Here is a 19,702-nt window from a genome sequence, read left to right on the forward strand (position 1 = left end):
GCTTCGGGTAGGCCGCCAGGGGTGCGGGAAACGCGGGCAGGAGGTCCCGCTATGGGGATGGGAGGGGAACAGCGCGGCTCTGCCTGCCAGGACTTGGCAGGTCCTGGCAGGTCACAGGGCGAGGCAGGAGAATGACAATTGCAGTTAAAGGTTTGCAATTGTAATTTGTCAACGGAACCGCAAAAAAGTTCCGCCAGAAAATGAGCAAGAAATTCTTTCCGCTGAGGGAAAGGGCTGGCCAGAGAGAGTGCGGAGCCTCCTTCTCTGGAGACTTTGCCAAGGCCCCTTCATGAGTTCCTGCTCCAGGTGACCCTGCCTTGGAGCCCTCCTGGTTSGAGCCAGCGATGGTTTAGATGAGACATTGCAGAATATTTCTTCATCCGGAGAGTGGCTGGGCAKTGGAACAGGCTGCCCAGGGAAGTGTTGGARTCACCATCCCTGGAAGTGTTCAAAAAACACGTGGATGTGGCACTTGGGGACACGGTTTGGTAGTGGCACTGGGATAATGGTTGGACTCAAAGATCTTAGAACGCTTTGCCATTGTAGCATYGTGTGATGGAGCAGCACCTTGAGTACTGTGCACGTTTCTGGCCTATAGACATGTAAATAAATAAATAAATAAAATAGTAAATTAATTAATCAGCACAGTGCAAATAGTAAACACAGTGCTGAGAAAAATGATAAAGATGATTTAAGGCCTGAAATAGCTACTCTACTAGGAATGCTAGGATATTTTCAGAACAGAGAYAACTACTGTTTGAAGAGGTTCTTGCTTATCTTTGCTATCTTTAAGGTCAGTGGCTAAATTTATCCAATTTAGAGAGGTCCAATGTAATTATAAATTTAGTTATCAACCCAAAGGTTACTGAAACCTGAAAGGCTGCCTAAATTTCATATACATTTTTCCTAAGTGAATGGACTCCTTATCTCTATAGGCTTTTTCCAAATCACAGAATCAACCTTAATCAATTAAAATTAATTTTCCAGCCCTAATGATTCAGTAATTCTTTGATGCCTCATACCAGAGCCCTGAGGGCCGTGCAGAGGCACCAGACTCTGCTCTTTGCACTTGTCAATCCTCAGTGCACCTTGTCCAGGTGAGTCTCTTCCCATAAGGTACACACAGGCACAAAGGGACACGCTGCATTTTGTTGCATTAATCAGGATAATTGGATTTCCTTCAGTGTGGGAAAGGGCCTGCATTAATTACTCAGTGCAGGGTGTGCCTTTGGAAGTATTTATGGATTGATWTGCCTAGATCAAAGGTGCTGTAGGGGTATTTTGCTGACAATCCATGTCACACAGAAGAAGGGGGCTGGAATATATCAGAAAACTGGTTGTCTTTTTTCATCCTCAGAAACTTTGAGTAGCTGCATTATTACATAATAATATGCTATATTTATATATATATATATATATTTATTTATATATATATAGATATAAAATGTATATATATGTATAATTGAATATATTTAATAATAAATATATTGTTATTTCATCATTTAATGTTATCACTCAGTGATTAGAAATCTGGAGTAAAGGTGTAAGCCACATTCTTGTCTTGCCCAAAGGAAGTGCAAGGAGAAAATAAGATTTTTCTTCCYATCAGTCCCCCGTTAACCCAAAAATGGGGGGATTTGCACCTTTCCTGAACATGGGCAGGGAGGCTGCATGGCCCCAAACAYTCCATGCTCCCTTCAGCCAGTGTCACGTGGCTGCCACATTTGCTTGGATTTGGCCTCAACCTGCTCCTCTCCTAAAATGTTTATTTAAACAGATCTGTTTAAGAACATTTTGAAATGTTGTTTTTTGAATTCTGGAGTGAAAAAGACCCGACAACTTTTTTTAAAGTCTGYTTAAAAGCCATTTATGGAAAAAGGCACTTGAAACAAGGCCGTGGGGCTGGAGAGGAGGAGAAGGAGGTGGTGGGAGACTGGACAGAGGTCAGGGAGGAAAAGCTGTGGAGCAGCTGCCAGAAGGGAATGTTTTCCAAAGCAGTGCTGATCTCTGCTCTCTGTCACTTTTTATTTTCCTCTTGTTACGCTTTTAGTGAACAATGGAGTCAGACRTGAAAGTGAATGAAGGTTTAAAAAGCCAGTTTAAGACTTATCAGGAGCAACAACGAAAGCGGCTGCAAAATGTGATRGCGAGGAAGAAGGAGAAGCAGAGCAGTCAGAAGGACACTGGCAGCTCAMGGGAGACCTTAAGAAGCCTGGATGATCTAAACCTGCTGAAAAGATCYTCTGTAAATGAAGATGGCAGAAAAAGGTAAAGGTGTGGCAGCACCATTCCTTCAGGAAATCACTGAAGTATTTGGCTTATGCTCTCATGAAACTCAATATTACTAAGGTGACAAGACATCTTCTGTCTTCACACTGCRCTTTCATTATCCTGAGGAGATTCTCCCTGTCCCTAATTATCCTCAGGGTGTGGTGCAGTGACCTTGTTATCAGTGTTTCACAAATGAAGAGYGCAATGACAGAGGGGGTTTAAGGTGACATGTACTATCATGACATTAGGGCAGCCAGGTACTATCTAGCAAAACCCAGCCTTTTGGGATGGATCYCTGACACCCTCTGAACTGTTAATTAGTTCCTGCCTAGCCTTAAGGAAGCAGTTTCCCTACATTAATAATTTCCAAAGATRGACAGAGGCAAAGCAGCTAATGAGAGCAAGCCAAAGGTCTGCAGTGGAGTAAAGTGCTCCCTGGGCTTTCTTTGCAATATATCCTGATCTAGTGGATCACAAGATTACCAAGACATTGGGCATCTTGGTATGGATCTCCCTTAATCTTGGTGTTTTTTGAAATGAGTACATTACTTACTGGAGCAGAGATTTGAAACCCCAGCTCAAATAATTTCTTCTCCTCCCAGGATATGGCCAGCYTTTCCTTCTGAGCTAATTAATACTTCTTTTCCTAACTAGAGCAGGTCTGAGATTGGATACACCCCAAAGATGTCTGCATTGCTGGCTGTTCAGGGATTTGCTCTGTGGTAGTGGTGAAACCAGGTGAAGAAATTCCTTTGCACACTGGTCCCTCACCAGAGCTGTCTGAATTGCCAAGGCAAGCTCCTGATCTGACCTSTACCAGCTGTCAACCCTTCAACATTTTGTCCTGATAATGTATAGAAGATTATGACGGACATCTGATTTTTWAAAAAAAATCTGCAAGGCTGATTCCCATGGATCAGATGTTTGTCTGGGAGAGGAGAGGAGTTTACTCCAGTGGCACAACATGTGCAGTGTGTAGAGTACAGGAAAGTCCCAGCAGTTCTCTGCTATTTAGASTTCAGTAGTTAAGGCCTGAGTAATCCCAGAGTTTTTATTTACCTCTGTTTGTGTGTCACTGGCTGCCAAAGGCCCCCATTTGACATGACAGGTGTAGCAGATTTATCTGCATTGTCCTTTGCTTGTGTGCATTCAGGGGAGCAGTGGTTGTGAGCATATCAAATCCAGGCAGGATTTGTTTCTGGAAGGGATTCACCAGGATGTGCTCTGCTGTATTCCCATGACAACACATCAGAGGATTGTTCAGGATCACAGGACTCCAYATGGCCTGCAGTGGCAGTGATTTCAGCTTGTCACTTGTTTATAGCAGCACTTGGAAAACATTCTCCTCTCAGAAGTCCTCCATCCTCTGAGCCTTGGGAATTCTTTTCTCCTTCCTCCCATCCTGCTCTCAAATCTTGTTTAGGCAATTGTTTAGCTGATATTTCTGCCTCTCTGTCATGTTCTCTCTCTAACTTTATTCACCCTTCCTTGTTTGGTGTATTCAAATATATTTAAGTGACTCYCCCCATCAACTGGAGAGTCTGTAACAAGAATTGGAAAAGACACAATTTGACAAAAGTTAAATTCCTTACTATTTTTCTGGCCTGAACAGGGCATGCAGGTTAGGAAAACACTTGAATTCCAGGCAGAGCCCTGCTGATAACCTTCACCTGCCTCTGATTCCTTGAACTACAGTGAAAAGGGCCACCTTTTGGAGCTTCTTTTAGCTGATTTTCTGGAGCTGARACACTTGGGTGGAACCTGCTACCTCTGTGACAGGGAGAGTCACTGTGGGATGGGGTGGGAAGTTCCTCAGGGGATACTCCAGCTCTGTGCAATTGCGGTTTCTATCCATCCTCCTTTAAGAGCTTTTTTTCTCAAGACTTGGACTCCAGCTCTGAGAAAGACTTCACTGATCAGGTGTGTTAAGAGCTTAGAATCTTTTTTTCATGGTAATCCCCCAACTGTTGAAAGTCTTTTGGTTCAAGTGTCTCTAATTGGATCTGAGTTTTGTTGCTCATTTCTCTGAGTGGTTCATGTGGGAATAACTCAGTTCTGCCTCTGCTCACATTGCTCCTTGCTTTCTTCTCCTTTGTAAACAGCTGCCTTTGATCTCCCTTTGATTTGCAGCATTAAACACAAGTGCATTTCTTAATTATGGATTGTGAATCCTCTCCTACACCGGCTGTGCTGTTTATGACATTGCTTTAAGGGGTCATTTATTCGACATGGGTACATGGAGGGTGCATTTAAAAACTCTCAGGTCCAGWGGGGGCTAAAAGCTTGCTAAACTTTGGAATAAAAAAAGATTGAGATGATTATTGAGATGCCTRACTTTGCGGTGGCTGTGTCTACATATACATACTGTAACAAATRTGCTTCATGCAAATCAAATCTCCAAAATGGAAACATTTATGGTTACCCTGTGGATAATAATCTGGGAGTCAATTCATCCAGCTGATTTAGGTGTCTGATGATATCTGAGATTCTGGAGGGTATCAGGAACTTCCACATGGGAATCATAGGGCACAGGACACCTTCATCTTCCACCAACAGCAGGTGGGCAGCCCAAATGACACCAAYAAAATCAATAATTGTATGGATTCCCAAGTTTGCTGAAGGATCCTGTGTCAGGGAGCTCAGATAATTCTGAATTCCCATGATTTAATTGAGCCCCTGAGGCCACAGCTCCTGGATTTTATATTTGGAGGACCCATCACGTAAGAACAGCAAAGAGATTAAAGTTATTAATTCTCTGGATGTCTTAGAGAGATGAAGCCTTTAAATGTACTGAAGAATAGGAGAAGCAAGGCTATTTCTTCCCATTSATAGGGCTTTTTTTGAGATTCTCTATTCCTAAATGAATTCCAAAAGGCACCATTAACAATACAAACTGATGCCAGTCCATGCTCATGGGGTTCCCAGAGAATCAGCTGAGGCCACAGGAAATCAGTCTTTTATGAATTGCTCTAAAACATTCATTTTTAAAGGAMCCCAGGGGCAGCTTTGTAGCCGATGCTCTGTTGGCTTCTCTTGGCTTTGTCAAGTGCAGAAAATAAATCCTGAATGTCCCACATGCTGAATGCTGCCTGATTCCCTCTGAAGAACCAGGTAAGACTGAGTGAGGTGACACTATCTGGTAACCTCAAGAGCACCGAAAATACACCTGTTCTGTAGTGTTTTGCCCCAGACAGCTCAAAAAAGTGCAGATTTATTTTAAAGTAGTTACCTGAATAGATCAAATAATCAGCTCGTGTTCTTATTTGCAGTTTAGGTTTTTATGCTGCTTAATTCAGTAAGCTCAGTCCTGGTAACCTCATCCCATCTATCATGCAGCTGTTTTGATTTGATTTCTAGGAGCACCTATTTGTACATTATTTGCCATTATGGTTTATTTTTTTCCACAGTTTTCTTGAGGCTGAAAATGAGCAGCTGCAGAATCAGCTCCGAGAGGTCCGGGATGAGAACTGYAGGCTCTACAAACTGGTGTCAGAGAAAGATTTTGAAATCAAGCAGCTCCAGAAAAGCGTGCAGGAGGACAGGTTGGCTCTGTCGGGTAAACRMAGCARCTTTGTATTCTCACCATGTTGGTTYGCTTGATGCTGATGACAGAAAAACGTCCCTGAAAAGAATGGTGCTCTTKTAGGATGCACAGTGATCTCTGTTCCTCACAGATCTGTAAACTTGTTATTATTGACACAGAAACATCTTTCATAGAAATTGTATTTTGGAAAACCTCTCGTTCATGTCAAAGAGCTGTGCTGCAGCTTTCTCTGCTATGTAGAGTTAAATTCCTTATTCAGGCTCCTTTTTTTTTCTGCCTGAATAGGGCACAGGCAGGATGCTGGATGAATGCAAAATTCAGCTTCTAAAGTGATTTCAGTGTCCTCAGAGCACTGAGCTGTGCAGGCTGCACCTCCTCCACTGGGTGCCACTGTTGGTCAGGACAGAAGTGAGGAGCAGGCTTGAGARAAAGGGGAAACCAGCCACAAAGAGAATTAAATAACATTAAATTACACCTTAATTCTTAAAAACCAGCWGTAGTTTGTCTGTAGGAGAGGGGATGAGCTCTTCCTGGTCAGGACCAGGAGCCAGATGTGCTGTTGCAGCTCCTCTGGCTGATACCAACCCCTTGTCTCTGTTTTCTCTGTCTGCAATTTGTGGCAATCCCCACATTGCTTGGGAATGRAAAGCTTTGGTTGAGTGTGTGCAGTGCATTTGAAAACCATCAATTTAACATGGAAAACCCAGCCTGGCTTTGGTAAATTTAGTATTTACTGTGGTCCTCAGCAGCCGTTTATCCTCAAAACTGAGGTAAAAGTAACTCCTAGGTGGGAGGGCAAACACAACCACATGAAGGAGTAAAAAGACTGGAAATGCTTTTAAAAATAATAAATTTGTTTTAAATGCTTTTTTAAAAGCATTTTAAATGCTTTTGAAATATATGCTTTTAAAGCAATACATTTATATTTTCCACAAGGTTTTTAAACAGTGGTATAGAATCACATTCTGTTCTCAGCTGTATTCTGTGCAGCCCCTTTAATGTCTCTGGGGTTCTACTGGATCAGCATCCCCTTGTGAGTGATCTGCCACCCCAGTTCTTGAATATCATAGAAATGTCATTACTGCAGGGCACTGAAGGAGGATGAAAGAGTTAAGAGGAATGACAGCAGCCAAGTTCAGTCTTCACACCCCACCAAGGGTTTGTTGTTGCAGGCTCATGTTCATTGCTGAGCTGGAGGTTTCTGTGGACATTGTTTGCCATGACATTGATTTTGACGTTGTACAAGAGCTTTCCTTCACCTGGGTGATGTTAACCAGAGCCAAGTGACACAGCAGCCACACCTGGGGTTTGCTTTGTTCATGGCACTAATCAAACCCTCCCTGATGAGGGAGCCAGTGACATGGCTGTTTAAAAGAGTAATTAAAAGAGTCGTACAGTAAAGCTCCCTGTATAATCCCCAGGGAGTTATAAATAGGTACAATGAAATTTCCTGGACCTTGTCCAGGACCCRACTGTAATATTGTGCCTGACCTTTGAGACGTCTAGAAATGTTCACACCTCTGTTCCAGCAACTCCTCCAGTAGTAAACAACCAGGCAAAGCAGAGTGTTGTCTTTTTCTGTGATGTGCCAAATAATACTGTTCCTAACTGTCCTACCCAGCAGCGAGCCGGAAACACCTCTGCCCTCTCTGGGTAATAATGTTGCTACATCCACTGCTGTGGCCTTGTGACATGTGGCTGTTGCTAAAGTGTGAAGTGTGGCCATGGTGAGCTGCTGAATCAAAGGACCAACCCATGCAGCTGGCACCTCTGACATCTCTTCCCTCACTTGTTCATTTAAGTGCCTGGCACAGCTCTGAGAGGAAYGGATGGGACAATAAAAGTACATTGTGACAGAGAACAAAAGCATCATCTGTTCTGAATCCTGCCTGTAAGATGTRTCCTCTGCTTTTATGTGTTCTTTGCAGGGGTGTCTGGCTTAGCTGGAGATGTGGCAGCCACTAAAATAGTTGAGTTGGCCAAAAAGAACCGTGAGATGACTGCTGAGGCTGAGAGTGAGAAAGCCAGAGTGAAGCAACTGAATCACAGAATCAAGGAGCTGGAGAGAGAAGTGAGGCGTTTTTCTTGTTCTCTTTTTGCATYCTAAAACATGGAAATCCAGCCTTTGGGCTAGAAAATGGATTTGATTCATGTTCCCATGTTGAATTTGCACTTAAATCCRTGTTTGCTTTGGGATGTGGTCATTTCTGTCCGTGGTGTGTGCCCTCAGCTGTTTCCCCTCTGCAGACAGGAGGAGCTAGGAAAGGATGTCCCCCAGGTCATAATGAACCAAGGATTTATTAAACAGCATTAGGGATGTCCACTTGTAGAAGCACAGACACTTTTCTACCAGTCTGGTAATGATATTTTTCTGATTTTTTTTTTTTTTGTGAGGAGGAGAAAATTTCATTCCTATATGTTTTACATTCCCACCTCATTTAATACTGGTCAGTAATTAGTTCTTTGTTCTTCTAGGCTGTTGTCATCACCATAAGGAAAGCTGTTTTCTGGAATAAGTACTTACAGAACTGAGACAACACCAAATTATATCACATAAGACTGCAGTTCTTCAGTCMGGCAGATTAATTTTTCTGGTTTACTGTGACTTTTTGAAAAGTGCCAACCTTTCACAGAAGTAATTTTACTCAGGTTGCTGCTGAATTGAAAATGAGGTGTCCTGATGTCAATGTTTGCTTTGTCCTTTGGCTACTGCTCCTCTTCCTTGCACAATATTGGTGATTTTTTTAAAAATAATTTTTAWTTTTTYCCCTGAACTTTGCTTTCTTAGAAGACACCAGTTAAATGAATCGATAATGCTGACAAGTGCATTTTGACTCAATCTTTCACCATCACTTATTATCATGAGCCATGCATCTACCTGAGTTGTACCCCAGCTGCCTGAAAGATCAAGAAGTCACAGATTAAATCAAATTTTGGAGAACTGCTGCATAAATCCACAATKTTCTGGTCAGAGGGGTCTTGTCAARCAGTTGGCAGGTTGRCAAAGARGTATCAGGTGTAGTTTGGAACCTATAAAATCACACAGGTAGTGGAGCAATTCATGAATAATTTAAGAAAAAAAAATCAACTTGATTCTACTCCCTTACTGCAGAAGTGTTATGACCATTATTCAAAGAGAAACTTGAAATATTCTAGATTTTGACCCAATGAGAATGGACCACAGCCATTTCAGGACAAAAGATGAAGATGTGTAAAATTCAAACAATATTTGACACTAGGAGGTATCTATCAAAATTATTGAGTGGTAGATAGCAAACACTTATTTTGTAAATGTATAGCTTTTTGCTTGCATGAAAACTGAAAAATCTGTAAATCATAAGTATTTTAACACRATTATGTTCCCCCAAAGACAATGGAAGGTCTGGCCACTGAGCAATCACTTGGCAAAGGGTGGTCCATGTAAGCAAAGGGATATTTGCAGAAAAATTCCTCAGAACCTGGGCCAGCAGCTGCCACCTCCAACTGAAATTCCTCATTCTCAGTCCATTTACAACAAAACTGCATGAACTGGGTAGAAAGAGTGGCCCTAACCCATGAAATTAGAGCTGGCCCTGAGTTACATTTTTTCCCCCAGATGCCCCTTTAATGAAGGAGCTCTTCCTTAGAGCTTTCTTTAATTCAGGCAAATAATCAAGATTTTCCACCCACCTCAAAGAATGAAGTCCCAAGCCTTTAAAGCAAGACTTTCTGGTCTTCCCAGCCCCAAATTCCTGTACTCCCATCCATTTCAAAGTCTTTTGAACAGCAACACAGGGCATGATTCAGAGCCATTGAGATGGTATGTCTGTCTTCCTTTGCTGTGCGAAGCAAGAGGAGACAGTTTTTCTCTTCATGGGTTAAAAAATGCTACTTTAGAGTTGCCAGATAAAGAAAAAGAGCCTTAACACCATTAAAACTCATTTTTAGGGAATCAGGTAGTCACTTTTCCTTTTATATTCCTCTAGTGAGTAGACTATTTGCTTTTCATGAAATATCCTGGGCTGGACAGGATTTACATTTGTGTACATAAACATTAATTTTAGGTACTTTTGGTGATAAAATGCCTCAGGGGTCTCCATACTTTCCATCTGATCCCATCTCAGCAAGTCAGAGATATCTTCTGAAGTTATTCCTCAGTAAAATAACACATGATTTTTTGGGAAGAAAAAAAAAGTTGCTTTCCTACTGATTGTGTTTAAAAACAAGAGAAAATTAAGGTTGGGGTTTTTTTTTCCAAGTAAATAAACATCCAAATTGTACTTTTTTGCTAATTAATACTCCTTGGAGGGATGCTATTCTCTGTAACCATTCCACAGTAACAGTGGGGTTCTTTTCCAGCTACAGGCAGCCACAGACAAAATCCATTCCCTYGGTGGTGATACTGCAGGAATCAAGGAATCAACTCTGAAAATGCTGGAAGGAAACTTGGTAGGAATTTTAATTGAAATGAGGAAATCAGGAGCTGATACTCAGCTCTCTCTTTTGTGCAGTCCTTTCCTTATGACAAGGATAATTGTCATTAATTTTGGGACCACATTCCTGTGTACCTCCTCTATACCCCAAAAATTAGTTTTGGAAAAAAAAAAAAAATCTGTGGTCCTGATGGAATCTAATCGCTTCAGTTTCTTTCCCCTGAGGATTCTGTTCTCACTAAGCACATTTTTCTCCTCAAAGGCTGAGAGCCCAGAGGTGAAAGCATTGCAGGAAAAATTRAATGCAGCCAACCTAAAAGTGACGGAATATCGGAACCAGCTCCAGTCTGTGAAACAGGAACTGAAGATGACTCAGAAGGTACCACTGCAGGACACAGTCTGGGGCTGGGATCCCTGCTAGAGGTTCTTGGGAAATTGGGAAGCTTTTGGCCTTTGATTAGCCCCCATGAACTATTCCAGTGRAGCAGGGAGGTAAGGAAGACACGAAATTGGAATTGTGCCCATGGGGTTCTCATGCTCTGCCCCCACTGTTTCCACTATTCCCACTGCTATAATGGGCACAGATCCTTTAAAATTTTAAAATCCCAGATCAGCAGAACTGTTTGTGACATACATCCAGGTTCATTCCTCCTTTCCCATCCATTTAATTATATATTTACTTTTAATGTAGGTTTCAGTCCCMTGGGAATCAATAGGATTAAAGGTTGTGCTTGAACTAAAGCATTTGTTTAAAGAGTTTGTTGGAGTGACATCCAGAATAACCTTTTCCTCTGATTCATGATGGATTTAAGTGTTCCTATGTGCTCTTATTCCCTTGGTTTCTCTACTTTGTGTAGGAGACCTGCAATGCAGATCAGACTAGAGAATATGGTCCTAAAAATAGAATTCTGCTGACCTCTTTATAAATAATTTAAATGCTCTTCATACTAAGTTTAGCTGTGTCAGAATTGTGCAAGGGAGATTGGCTCAATCATTGGTGTGTATGAAGACAATATCTCTACTTTTCCTGGTTAGTTATGGTTAAACATACATTCTATCAAAAATAATTGTGTATATTGAAGACTGCTTGTGTTCCCTGTTAGAGAGAGCTTCTTTTCCTCCCCTCTCCCCAACACATTTATTTAAGCTTTATTGTTGATGTTAATCCCTTTTTCCCAGCTTTTAGCCAATGAAGTTGGGGAAGATGTGAATATCCAAAGTCTCTTGACCAATTCTGGCAGCTGGCGTGGACGGGCTCAGCAAATTCTTATTCTCCAAAGCAAGGTGAGTTATAACCCTGCATGGGGCCATTTCAGCTGGAATTCTCTTTCTAAGTATRACTATCACCTCAATTTAAGGTAAAGCTCCTGTTAGTTCTTCATTAATTCTTAACATCTCTGTGTTGACGTGTGCAGACCATGTTAATTACCCTGTTGCAGCCGTGCAAGCTTTGGTGTTTCAGCTGGGAATCTTTCACATCTGTGTCAAAGGAAGGAGTTCAGTGACCTTGGAGAGCTGTGGCAGCCTAGTTCAAGTCCCAGGGTGTTTTGAAGGTGCCTCTCTCCACTGAGAACAGAARGAGCTCTGTCAGTGTCTGTGCTCTGACTTAGACACCTTTGTTCAGTGCTTGGAGTCAGATGGGAAGAATTGAGGCCAGATAAGATTTTCAAGTTCTTCCCTCGGGAGCCCCAGTAAAGTCTTTAACTCTTGAGTCTTCTGAAGGGCAGAGTTTAGCTGAAATGTCAGCAGGAGGCAGGGAGGCAGTTTTGTCTGCATCTAAATAAAACTTCTCTCAGGCAATTTGACATGTAATTTTCCTATTTTTCTGCTGTTCAATTGTTTAATTGTATGCCATCAAACTGTGATTTTTTTGCACTCCTGTTGATTGGGATTGTTAACCCCTGCTTTCCCTTAAGCAAATTCCTTTTCCTTCTGGTATACCCCCTGCCTGGGATKCATGTGAACACTGTGCCTACTGTTCTCTGCTGTAATGGAGAGATTTCTCCTTGAGCCACACTCCTCAGGCCCCTTCTGTACTCTGTGGGAGTCTTATAAATCCAGTCACTGCACCAAAAGTGAGGCAGGTTCTTCCAAAGCAGGGCAGAGAGCTGAGCTGAGGCAGTGCCCCATTTCTTCTATTGACAGAAAGCAGCCTGCAGTGAGAAGTTGACAAGCTGAGTTCACTTGGCTTCACACAGCAGCAATTCCAGTGCTCTGGAGTTTGTGCCTGGTCTCCACATTTGGCTCCACTGAGGCACAGATCTCCCATGTTTGGATCTCCCATAGGTCTGGTGTCAGATCTCCTTCCTGCACAGATGCCCTAAAATCTGCATGTTTATTAGCAGCTAAATTGACATTTRGAAGACCAGACACTGCTCTGTGTTAGTTAACCATGACAATATCAAGGAATTATCTGAACTGCCTTTGGCTGTGTCCTCGTTGGTGCTGGACCACTGTGCCCCTGGTAAAACTCTGGGTGAATTGTCATTTTTSTGCCATAGGTTCGAGAGCTGGAGCATAAGTTGAGTCAAAACAAGCTCAGAGCTTCACTGCTTGACATGGATGAGGAATTGGTGGGATTTGCTGATCCAAGGAAGTTGTCAGTCCAAGAGAAGAACTTGTTGAAGATTCGAAACTTGGAAAAAGAAAAGAAAGAATCTTTGGAGGTAAAATCTTGTGAACTGTCAGAGTCCTGTTTGGGTGTGGAGAAGTGTGTAATGACTTGTCCTGCCTTCAGGGTGTGTTACACCCTTCCAAAAAACCATTTCACAAACCCCSACCTGATCTGCTGCAGGAAGCTCTGCCCCACTTCACAGCCCAACCCTGCTACAGCTGCATCCAAAATCCATAGTATCCCTCTCACCCCTTGGCCCCTTGACCATTCTTCATTCCAAACACAGACATCCCCTCCCACGTCCTGTGACTGTAGGGCTCTGGGCTTCTCCATTTGAACAGAATAATGGAGAACCAGAATCCAGAACAGTGGACAATCATTCTGGTCCCCCTGGATTTCTGAGCAGACAGACCCTTTTTGGACACAGGCAAGCAGGCAGCAAGTAGCATTTATAATTTCTGCTTCCTTAGGAATAATACAGTATGCCAGTCCCATTTTTTAGATTCTACCAGGTTATGTGTGATTCTTTTTGCTCACCACAGCACCTGGGGCTTGGTGATGTTATAGCTTTCATTTCATTTTGCACCACTGCAGAAACTCGCCAGGGAACACAACACTCTCCAAAAAAGCCACGAGGATTTGAAAACAAAACTCGATGCCTCAAAAGCCAGGAACACAATGCTGTGTGGAGAAGTGAAGATGCTGAAGGGACAGATTGCAACCTTGCTGGAGAAAGGGAAACACGATGATGAGCTCATAGATGCCTTGCTGGTACAGTCTGTGTCTGTTGGTCCCAGCCCCTGCAGAACAGCCCTCTTTCTGTAGGTGATAAAACGCGATGTCATTTCATGGCACGCACAGCCTTAGGCTATGCAGGAGCCTGATGAGTCCCACTGTGACAGCCAGAGGTTTCCTTGTCAGCTGGAGTCCTCCTGCAGTTTGGATCAGGCCATGTAAAGGCTGTGAGAGAGCACCAGGTGTGACACTTGCAGTCAAATGGCCCTGAGCTGCAGGGACTGGAAGAAACATTTTGCAGAAGGATTGAAATAGTTAGAGGAAGTGCTTCAGTCCTGACCCAAGGAGCTGGCCTTTATTCTTTGTTCTACTTTCAGCTCCACTGGTAGATTTTTTTTTCCCTTAAAATGCCTGCAGTCTTGCAGGAATTCTTTTGTTTGTAACAAAACTTCAATTTATTTTGTTGCACAGCCCAAAACACACAATCTGAACCATGAGTACTAAACCATGAACTTGCAGGAGCTGGAGCTGAGAGTATTTGGCCTCTTTAAGCCCAAGAGTTTTAGCAGAGACTCAAGATGCTGAGGAAGAAATACATGGCKACTGTCATGGTCCTGCCATGATTCTAAATAACTTTCCTCAATTAAAATAGCAAATATAGTAGAGAATATGCCAGCTCTTAGTAGGGTTGATTCTGTTTTTCCTGATCCAGCTCCTCACTGGTTTCCAATCACTCAGATTTCCTTGCTGCTCTAGTAGGTTTTAGCTAAGCTGGCATTCACCCTTCTCACACCAAGCCCTGTGGGGAACATGGGTGCTGACCAGCAGATTAGGGGAGCCAAAGGACATTTCTCACTTTTCCTGAGTATTCCTATTAAAATTATTACAGAAAGATGCAAGTATATTTGGGAAGGAATGGTTAATCTGTTTTATCCTTTCTATCACAGAGGCACTTTACTCACAGGTTGTTGGCCTGACAGAACAAACTGCCTGACAGGTATTAGATTTGTCAGTGTGGAAAAAACCTCCAAAACCCACTGGCGAAGCAGCCTGGCCTCATATCTGTCACCCCATAGCACTCTCAGCTTTTAATATCCCTATCCCACAATCTGATCATGTTCTAATTCCACAAAAAGCACATTGAAATCTCGAGTTTCATTCAGTTTATGAAAAAGCCACTTCTTTGTCTAAGGCCAGCCTTTCATGATCTGTGTTCTGCTACACTGAGCTGCAGAGCTGGCAGCAAATTGAATCTGACCATTGCTCGGGTCAACAAAACAAATCAAATTCCCAAAGTGGCACCAGTGAGTGACACCAGTGTGCTCCCACCAAGGAACAGGCTTGGCAGGGCAGGGGCTTGCCCTACCACTCCTAAATGGATATTTGTCTTGGAGGGTGGAAATAATCATTGTGTACAAAATAAAGATTTCACCCGTTTCTATTTTACCAGAGCCAGCAGAAGCAAATGCAGGAGATCTTAAAGGGCCTGAGCCAGAAGGAGGATCAGAACAAGGAGTCCCGGCAGATGATGGGGCAGCACTTGAATGAGGAGGTTCAGAAACAAAACTCCCTGATAGAGCAGCTCAGGGAGCTGGTGGCTGACCGAGAAACAAAGGTTAAAAGGCTGGAGGAGAAGATTGGGCAGCTCACACTTCAGGTAGGCAGAACAAATTAATTAGAAGAGCACCCTTGGTAATCATTTTAGGTGTGCTCTTCCACTTCCTTGTTATCTGAGATGGCTGCTGCCTCAGACAGTAATCCCTGTCCTACTGACAGTCTCTGCTGATGGAATGATAAAGCAGGAATTCTCTTTTGTAGCTCCTCAGTTCCTTTGTGCATAACTTCAGGCTGTTTAAGCAGCAGAAACCACAGAAATACCAATGACACCCGCACATGGCCCCATGTCAGGACTGTCCCTGACTGACAGCAGGACTTGGGGCTGCACTGGGGATTCAGTGCTCAGCATCCTTGGCTGCTGGAAGGAGGAAGCAACCAAATGTGTCAGACCAACATCAGCAAGTACCCAGTTACTGCTGTCTGACAGTCAGGATTTGTTAAAAGTGTTTAGTTATCCCATTTCCATTGATCCAAACCCTTCCTGGGGTTATGGTGAGGTTGTGAATGTGCCACATACCTCAGGAATGGGGGCTGGGGCACTGAACAGGATAAAACCTGGGTTAGGGACACAAACCAGCTGTGCTGGCAGTGATGGTGCTGCACTGTGTATTCTCTAGTGCACCCTGATTTCATATAATCTGCTCTTTTTACTGACTTCTGATTTGTTTTCATCCTGCAATGGGTAGAAATGGAAGCAAAGCTTCTGAGGAGGTGCAGTAAATCCAAAGTTCTGGCCTGCTTGTAGTAATAATCATAAGCTGTTGGTTTGGCATTGCTGCAGCTGCTTTCCTCTGAACTGTGTAATTGGCTTTGTAACCTGCTCCACTATTAGCAGAAGAAATTTGCCCACACATGGGACGGGTCAGGAGCTGCTTATCCACCACCCTCCGGGCATGCAGGAGCACCTCTGGGATCAGGCAGCAGCAAGGCTGGAAAGACAGAATTTGCCCGGTAAGAAAACCAGAATGTCAATATTTCAAGCTGTTTGAGTAATCCAGGAGCCTGGTTTTCCCAGGGAGTTTCATCAAACCACAAGTGCCTTGTGCCAACAGCTGTGGCAGCCTGTTTGCAGTTTATGGGAATCTCTAATCACATTATCTCTTGGACTTTTGTCCTGGAGCAGAGAAGGATGTGCAGACTTGCAGGCATGACTAGATTTGGCATGATCATAGCGCAGCTATTTCTTCTCCTGCAGCTCAGATAATGTTTATGTGGTCAGCTTAAGTGCCTGGGAGYCTTTTCCCTTATGAGACACAGAGCTTCTAATGAGCAGGCTGGGGAATTAATACAAAATGCCATTTTAGGGGAGCACTAAATCAATGGTGCATTATTTAAATCAATAAATACTCTTTGAGTAGGATTTACATGCAGAAATGTTGAAAACCCRCCACATCATTTGTTCTTAACAAACACCCTTTTTAAAGCCTCGCTGAGGACTGTGTAAATTACACTAATCTTAGAGAAGCGATAAATCTGATTTTTGTTTACAGTGATATGACTCTTGGTCACTCTGGCTGTGTAAAGGGGCCGTGGTACTACAGCAAGTTATAGCCTTTTCTGTATAAGTGCTCCTGGTTTTCTTGCTAATTGACAATGAGGATTTGAGACTGTTCTTACGGGGAAGGAGGAAATTTTTCATCCCGTCAAAGTTGCAACTGATCCCTTCTGTGTAACTTCCTACCTCGTTATTTAGAAACCAAATTTGTCTTTAAAATCAGCTGAATATCCCTGACTCTAAGTGGAACATCACTGTAAAATTTAAGAAGAATTATGCTTTTGAGTTAAAGTTAAACCATCCTTAATTTGAAAATTTCTGCACCCTTCTGACTGCTTTTATTCTCCCCTTTTTAACTTTGCAGAAGTTGTTGTGCTCTCGTGGAACAAACCTATATTTTATCCTTTTTTTTTTTTAACCTCACGTGTCTGCTGATGGTAAGCAGGAACTAAACTGGGTAATGGCTTTGTAGAAACCACTAAGTGCAGTGCATAAATTATTGCTCGTGCAGAGGGCCAGGGGCTGTGTCTTGGAAAGAGCTGACGTGTCAGGTGGGCGATGAATGATCCTGAAAACTCTGAGAGCTGTTAATGACTTGGTCAGCAAGGCTCACTCCTTCCATTAACTTTAATATGCTGATGAACTCTGGATTCTGTTTCTCTGTAGTGAATCATCTTTTCAGATCAGAAAAGGTGAAATGAAACCTGCTGGGAATAGGTGCTAAACCCCTTAGGGATGGCAGAGTAAAAATCTGCATTTTTAGGCTTGGCCAAGGCTGTCAGTATCAACTTTAATTTGATTTTAGGATTAACCACTCCTTGCCTAGAAGGCAGCACTGTTTCTCCCACAAGATTAGGGCTTTATCCTTTTGTTAGCTACAGCCTAAAGAAATGTGGGGTTAATCTGCAGGGACTTGCCTTTGGGCAGCTGAGCTCCTATTGAGGAAACAAGCACTCAAATGGGATGTCCCAAACACACACACCCCACAATGGGATGTCCCAAACACACATACATCGAAATGGGGTGTCCCAAACACACACAGACACTAAAACTGATGTCCCAAACACACATACACTGAAATGGGATGTCCCAAACAGACACTGAAATGGGATGTCCCAAACACACACACACACCAAAATGGGATGACCCAAACACACCCCAAAATGGGATGTCCCAAACACACACACACACTCAGATGAGATGTCCCAAACACACACACTAAAACTGATGTCCTAAACACACATATAATTATGCATAAAACTCATCCAGGCTGCAAGTGACACTCCAGATACTCATCTGGCTCCTCCCCTTACAGCAGTGAACCTGACAGATCTTCCTGAGGGTTTTCACAAAACAGATTTCAGAAAACGGTGTAAAATATTTTTTAAAGGGCATTTGGAGGTACAAGTTGTGTACCTTGTTGCAGAGCATGGGTTCACTTTGTTATGAAAATCTGTGACATTCAAACACCACCAAACTGCACAGAGAGCTGGGCTGGTCTYTCCCAGTGCTGGCTGAAGGCGTGAGGTGAGGGAGCTCTTCCCTACAAAACACAGACATTGGGAAAGGACTGGAATTCTGGGAAGTGTGGGGCCCCTAACAAAGCTTTGCTCCCCTCAGCACCGTGTCCAGGATGGGCCACACGCTCGTGGAGTCGGCACCCACGGAGCCTTTCTTCCTCAGGGATAACATCCCACCTGGAAGGTGGGTATGGAAATCTCATTACCAGCAAGGAAGGTGCTGGAAATCCTTGTCCTGCCTTCCTTGTTTCTGTAATGAAAGCTTCTTGTGCCRTCCTTCCTACCTGAAGCTGCCCAAGAGGTCTAACATCTTATTTCTCTCTTAATTTTGTAATTGATTGCTTGTTTGACACTGATTTTTCCCCCCACTTTTCCTCCCAACCACCAATATTTCTCCTGCTTTTTTTTCTTCTAAAGGAGATCTTCTTGAATGCAGAGAGGTYAGAGAAGTAATGAAGTACATAATAATGGGATACATGGGAAAACTGCCCCTTCCTTTCATCACATATTGGACATGAGAAGAGGCATTGTGCAAGTGCTGCCTGAAGCCTTTCAGAGGGAGAAAATCAATAGCAGGGCATTTAATAGTTTAGTGTAGCACTTGGGAGATAGAATGTTCTTTTACTTTGGCAGTAGCAGTGGGAGGAGAGTCAGCGATAATGAATTGATCAAAGGTGGAAGTTTGTTTTCAGGGGTGATGGGGAGGGGAAGCAGCCTGGAAATGGCTTTCTAATGAAATTCTCTCTGACTTTATATCCAAATATTTCTGTTCTATTTATTGCAGTCTCAATATTGGTGCTGGGGGGAGGTAGTGAGCTTGGCTCTGCATTCTGCCTTCACCTTCAGACAAGTGTGTTTGAAATGTTGCTCGAATCCTGTCTTTGTTTCATTTCTTTCCTTTAAGAAGTGAGAAATAGTCTCTGTGTGCTTGTGCTTTTCTCAGCTCCAGTGGCAAGGGCGGCTCGGGCTGGGAAGTGCTGCAGACACAGATCACAGAGCACAGGGCTCTGTGCCAGGCTGCTGAAGTGGAGAGGAAAAAGCTCCTGGAAATGGTGTCTGTGCTGCATAAAAGGTACAGCCTCATCCCACCAGCATCCTTTGTGGGGTGCTGGGATCAGGGAACACTTCACAGAGTCTGGGATGTGCACTACAGTACAGCACACGCTGTGATCCTTGCCTTAAATAGGGGCTTTTCAATTTTTTTCTGCTCAATTTCCCTGCCTGGCTGATGATTCATTCTTTTTATTATTCTTTTAGAACAAAGGGCAGAAAAAAAATGGAGCCATCTTCCAGCTTGCTGCACCTAGATAAAACCAGAATTCCTGTATTTATATATGCATGGCCTTATTTAGGCAGCAGCATTATTCATCAGTAGTAAATACTGTAATTATAGTTATAATATTCTGTTCCAAAGCTCTTCACATTCATTTTAAGTTTTACTGTATCCTTTTCTAAATGAATTTAATCTGGTTTAACTGATTTTTTTTTTAATTT

General features: G+C 43.0%; 1 protein-coding gene across 1 annotated transcript in view; it reads left to right on the forward strand.

Moving 5' to 3' along the window:
* CCDC13 (coiled-coil domain containing 13) overlaps nt 1-19,702 on the forward strand; it is a 28,492-nt gene that overhangs the window by 471 nt on the left and 8,319 nt on the right. The window contains exons 2-13 of the mRNA XM_057370855.1: nt 988-1,097; nt 2,051-2,268; nt 5,679-5,827; nt 7,744-7,886; nt 10,154-10,243; nt 10,490-10,606; nt 11,407-11,511; nt 12,729-12,893; nt 13,436-13,612; nt 15,027-15,233; nt 16,026-16,144; nt 19,152-19,280. Coding sequence (XP_057226838.1) covers nt 2,057-2,268; nt 5,679-5,827; nt 7,744-7,886; nt 10,154-10,243; nt 10,490-10,606; nt 11,407-11,511; nt 12,729-12,893; nt 13,436-13,612; nt 15,027-15,233; nt 16,026-16,144; nt 19,152-19,280 — 1,613 coding nt within the window. The 5' untranslated portion in view covers nt 988-1,097; nt 2,051-2,056. The remainder of the gene's footprint in view (nt 1-987; nt 1,098-2,050; nt 2,269-5,678; nt 5,828-7,743; nt 7,887-10,153; nt 10,244-10,489; nt 10,607-11,406; nt 11,512-12,728; nt 12,894-13,435; nt 13,613-15,026; nt 15,234-16,025; nt 16,145-19,151; nt 19,281-19,702) is intronic.

The sequence above is a fragment of the Malurus melanocephalus genome, unplaced genomic scaffold, assembly GCF_030028575.1.
Source record: "Malurus melanocephalus ecotype Western Australia unplaced genomic scaffold, MMel_1.1 scaffold_135, whole genome shotgun sequence".
Lineage (NCBI taxonomy): Eukaryota > Metazoa > Chordata > Aves > Passeriformes > Maluridae > Malurus > Malurus melanocephalus.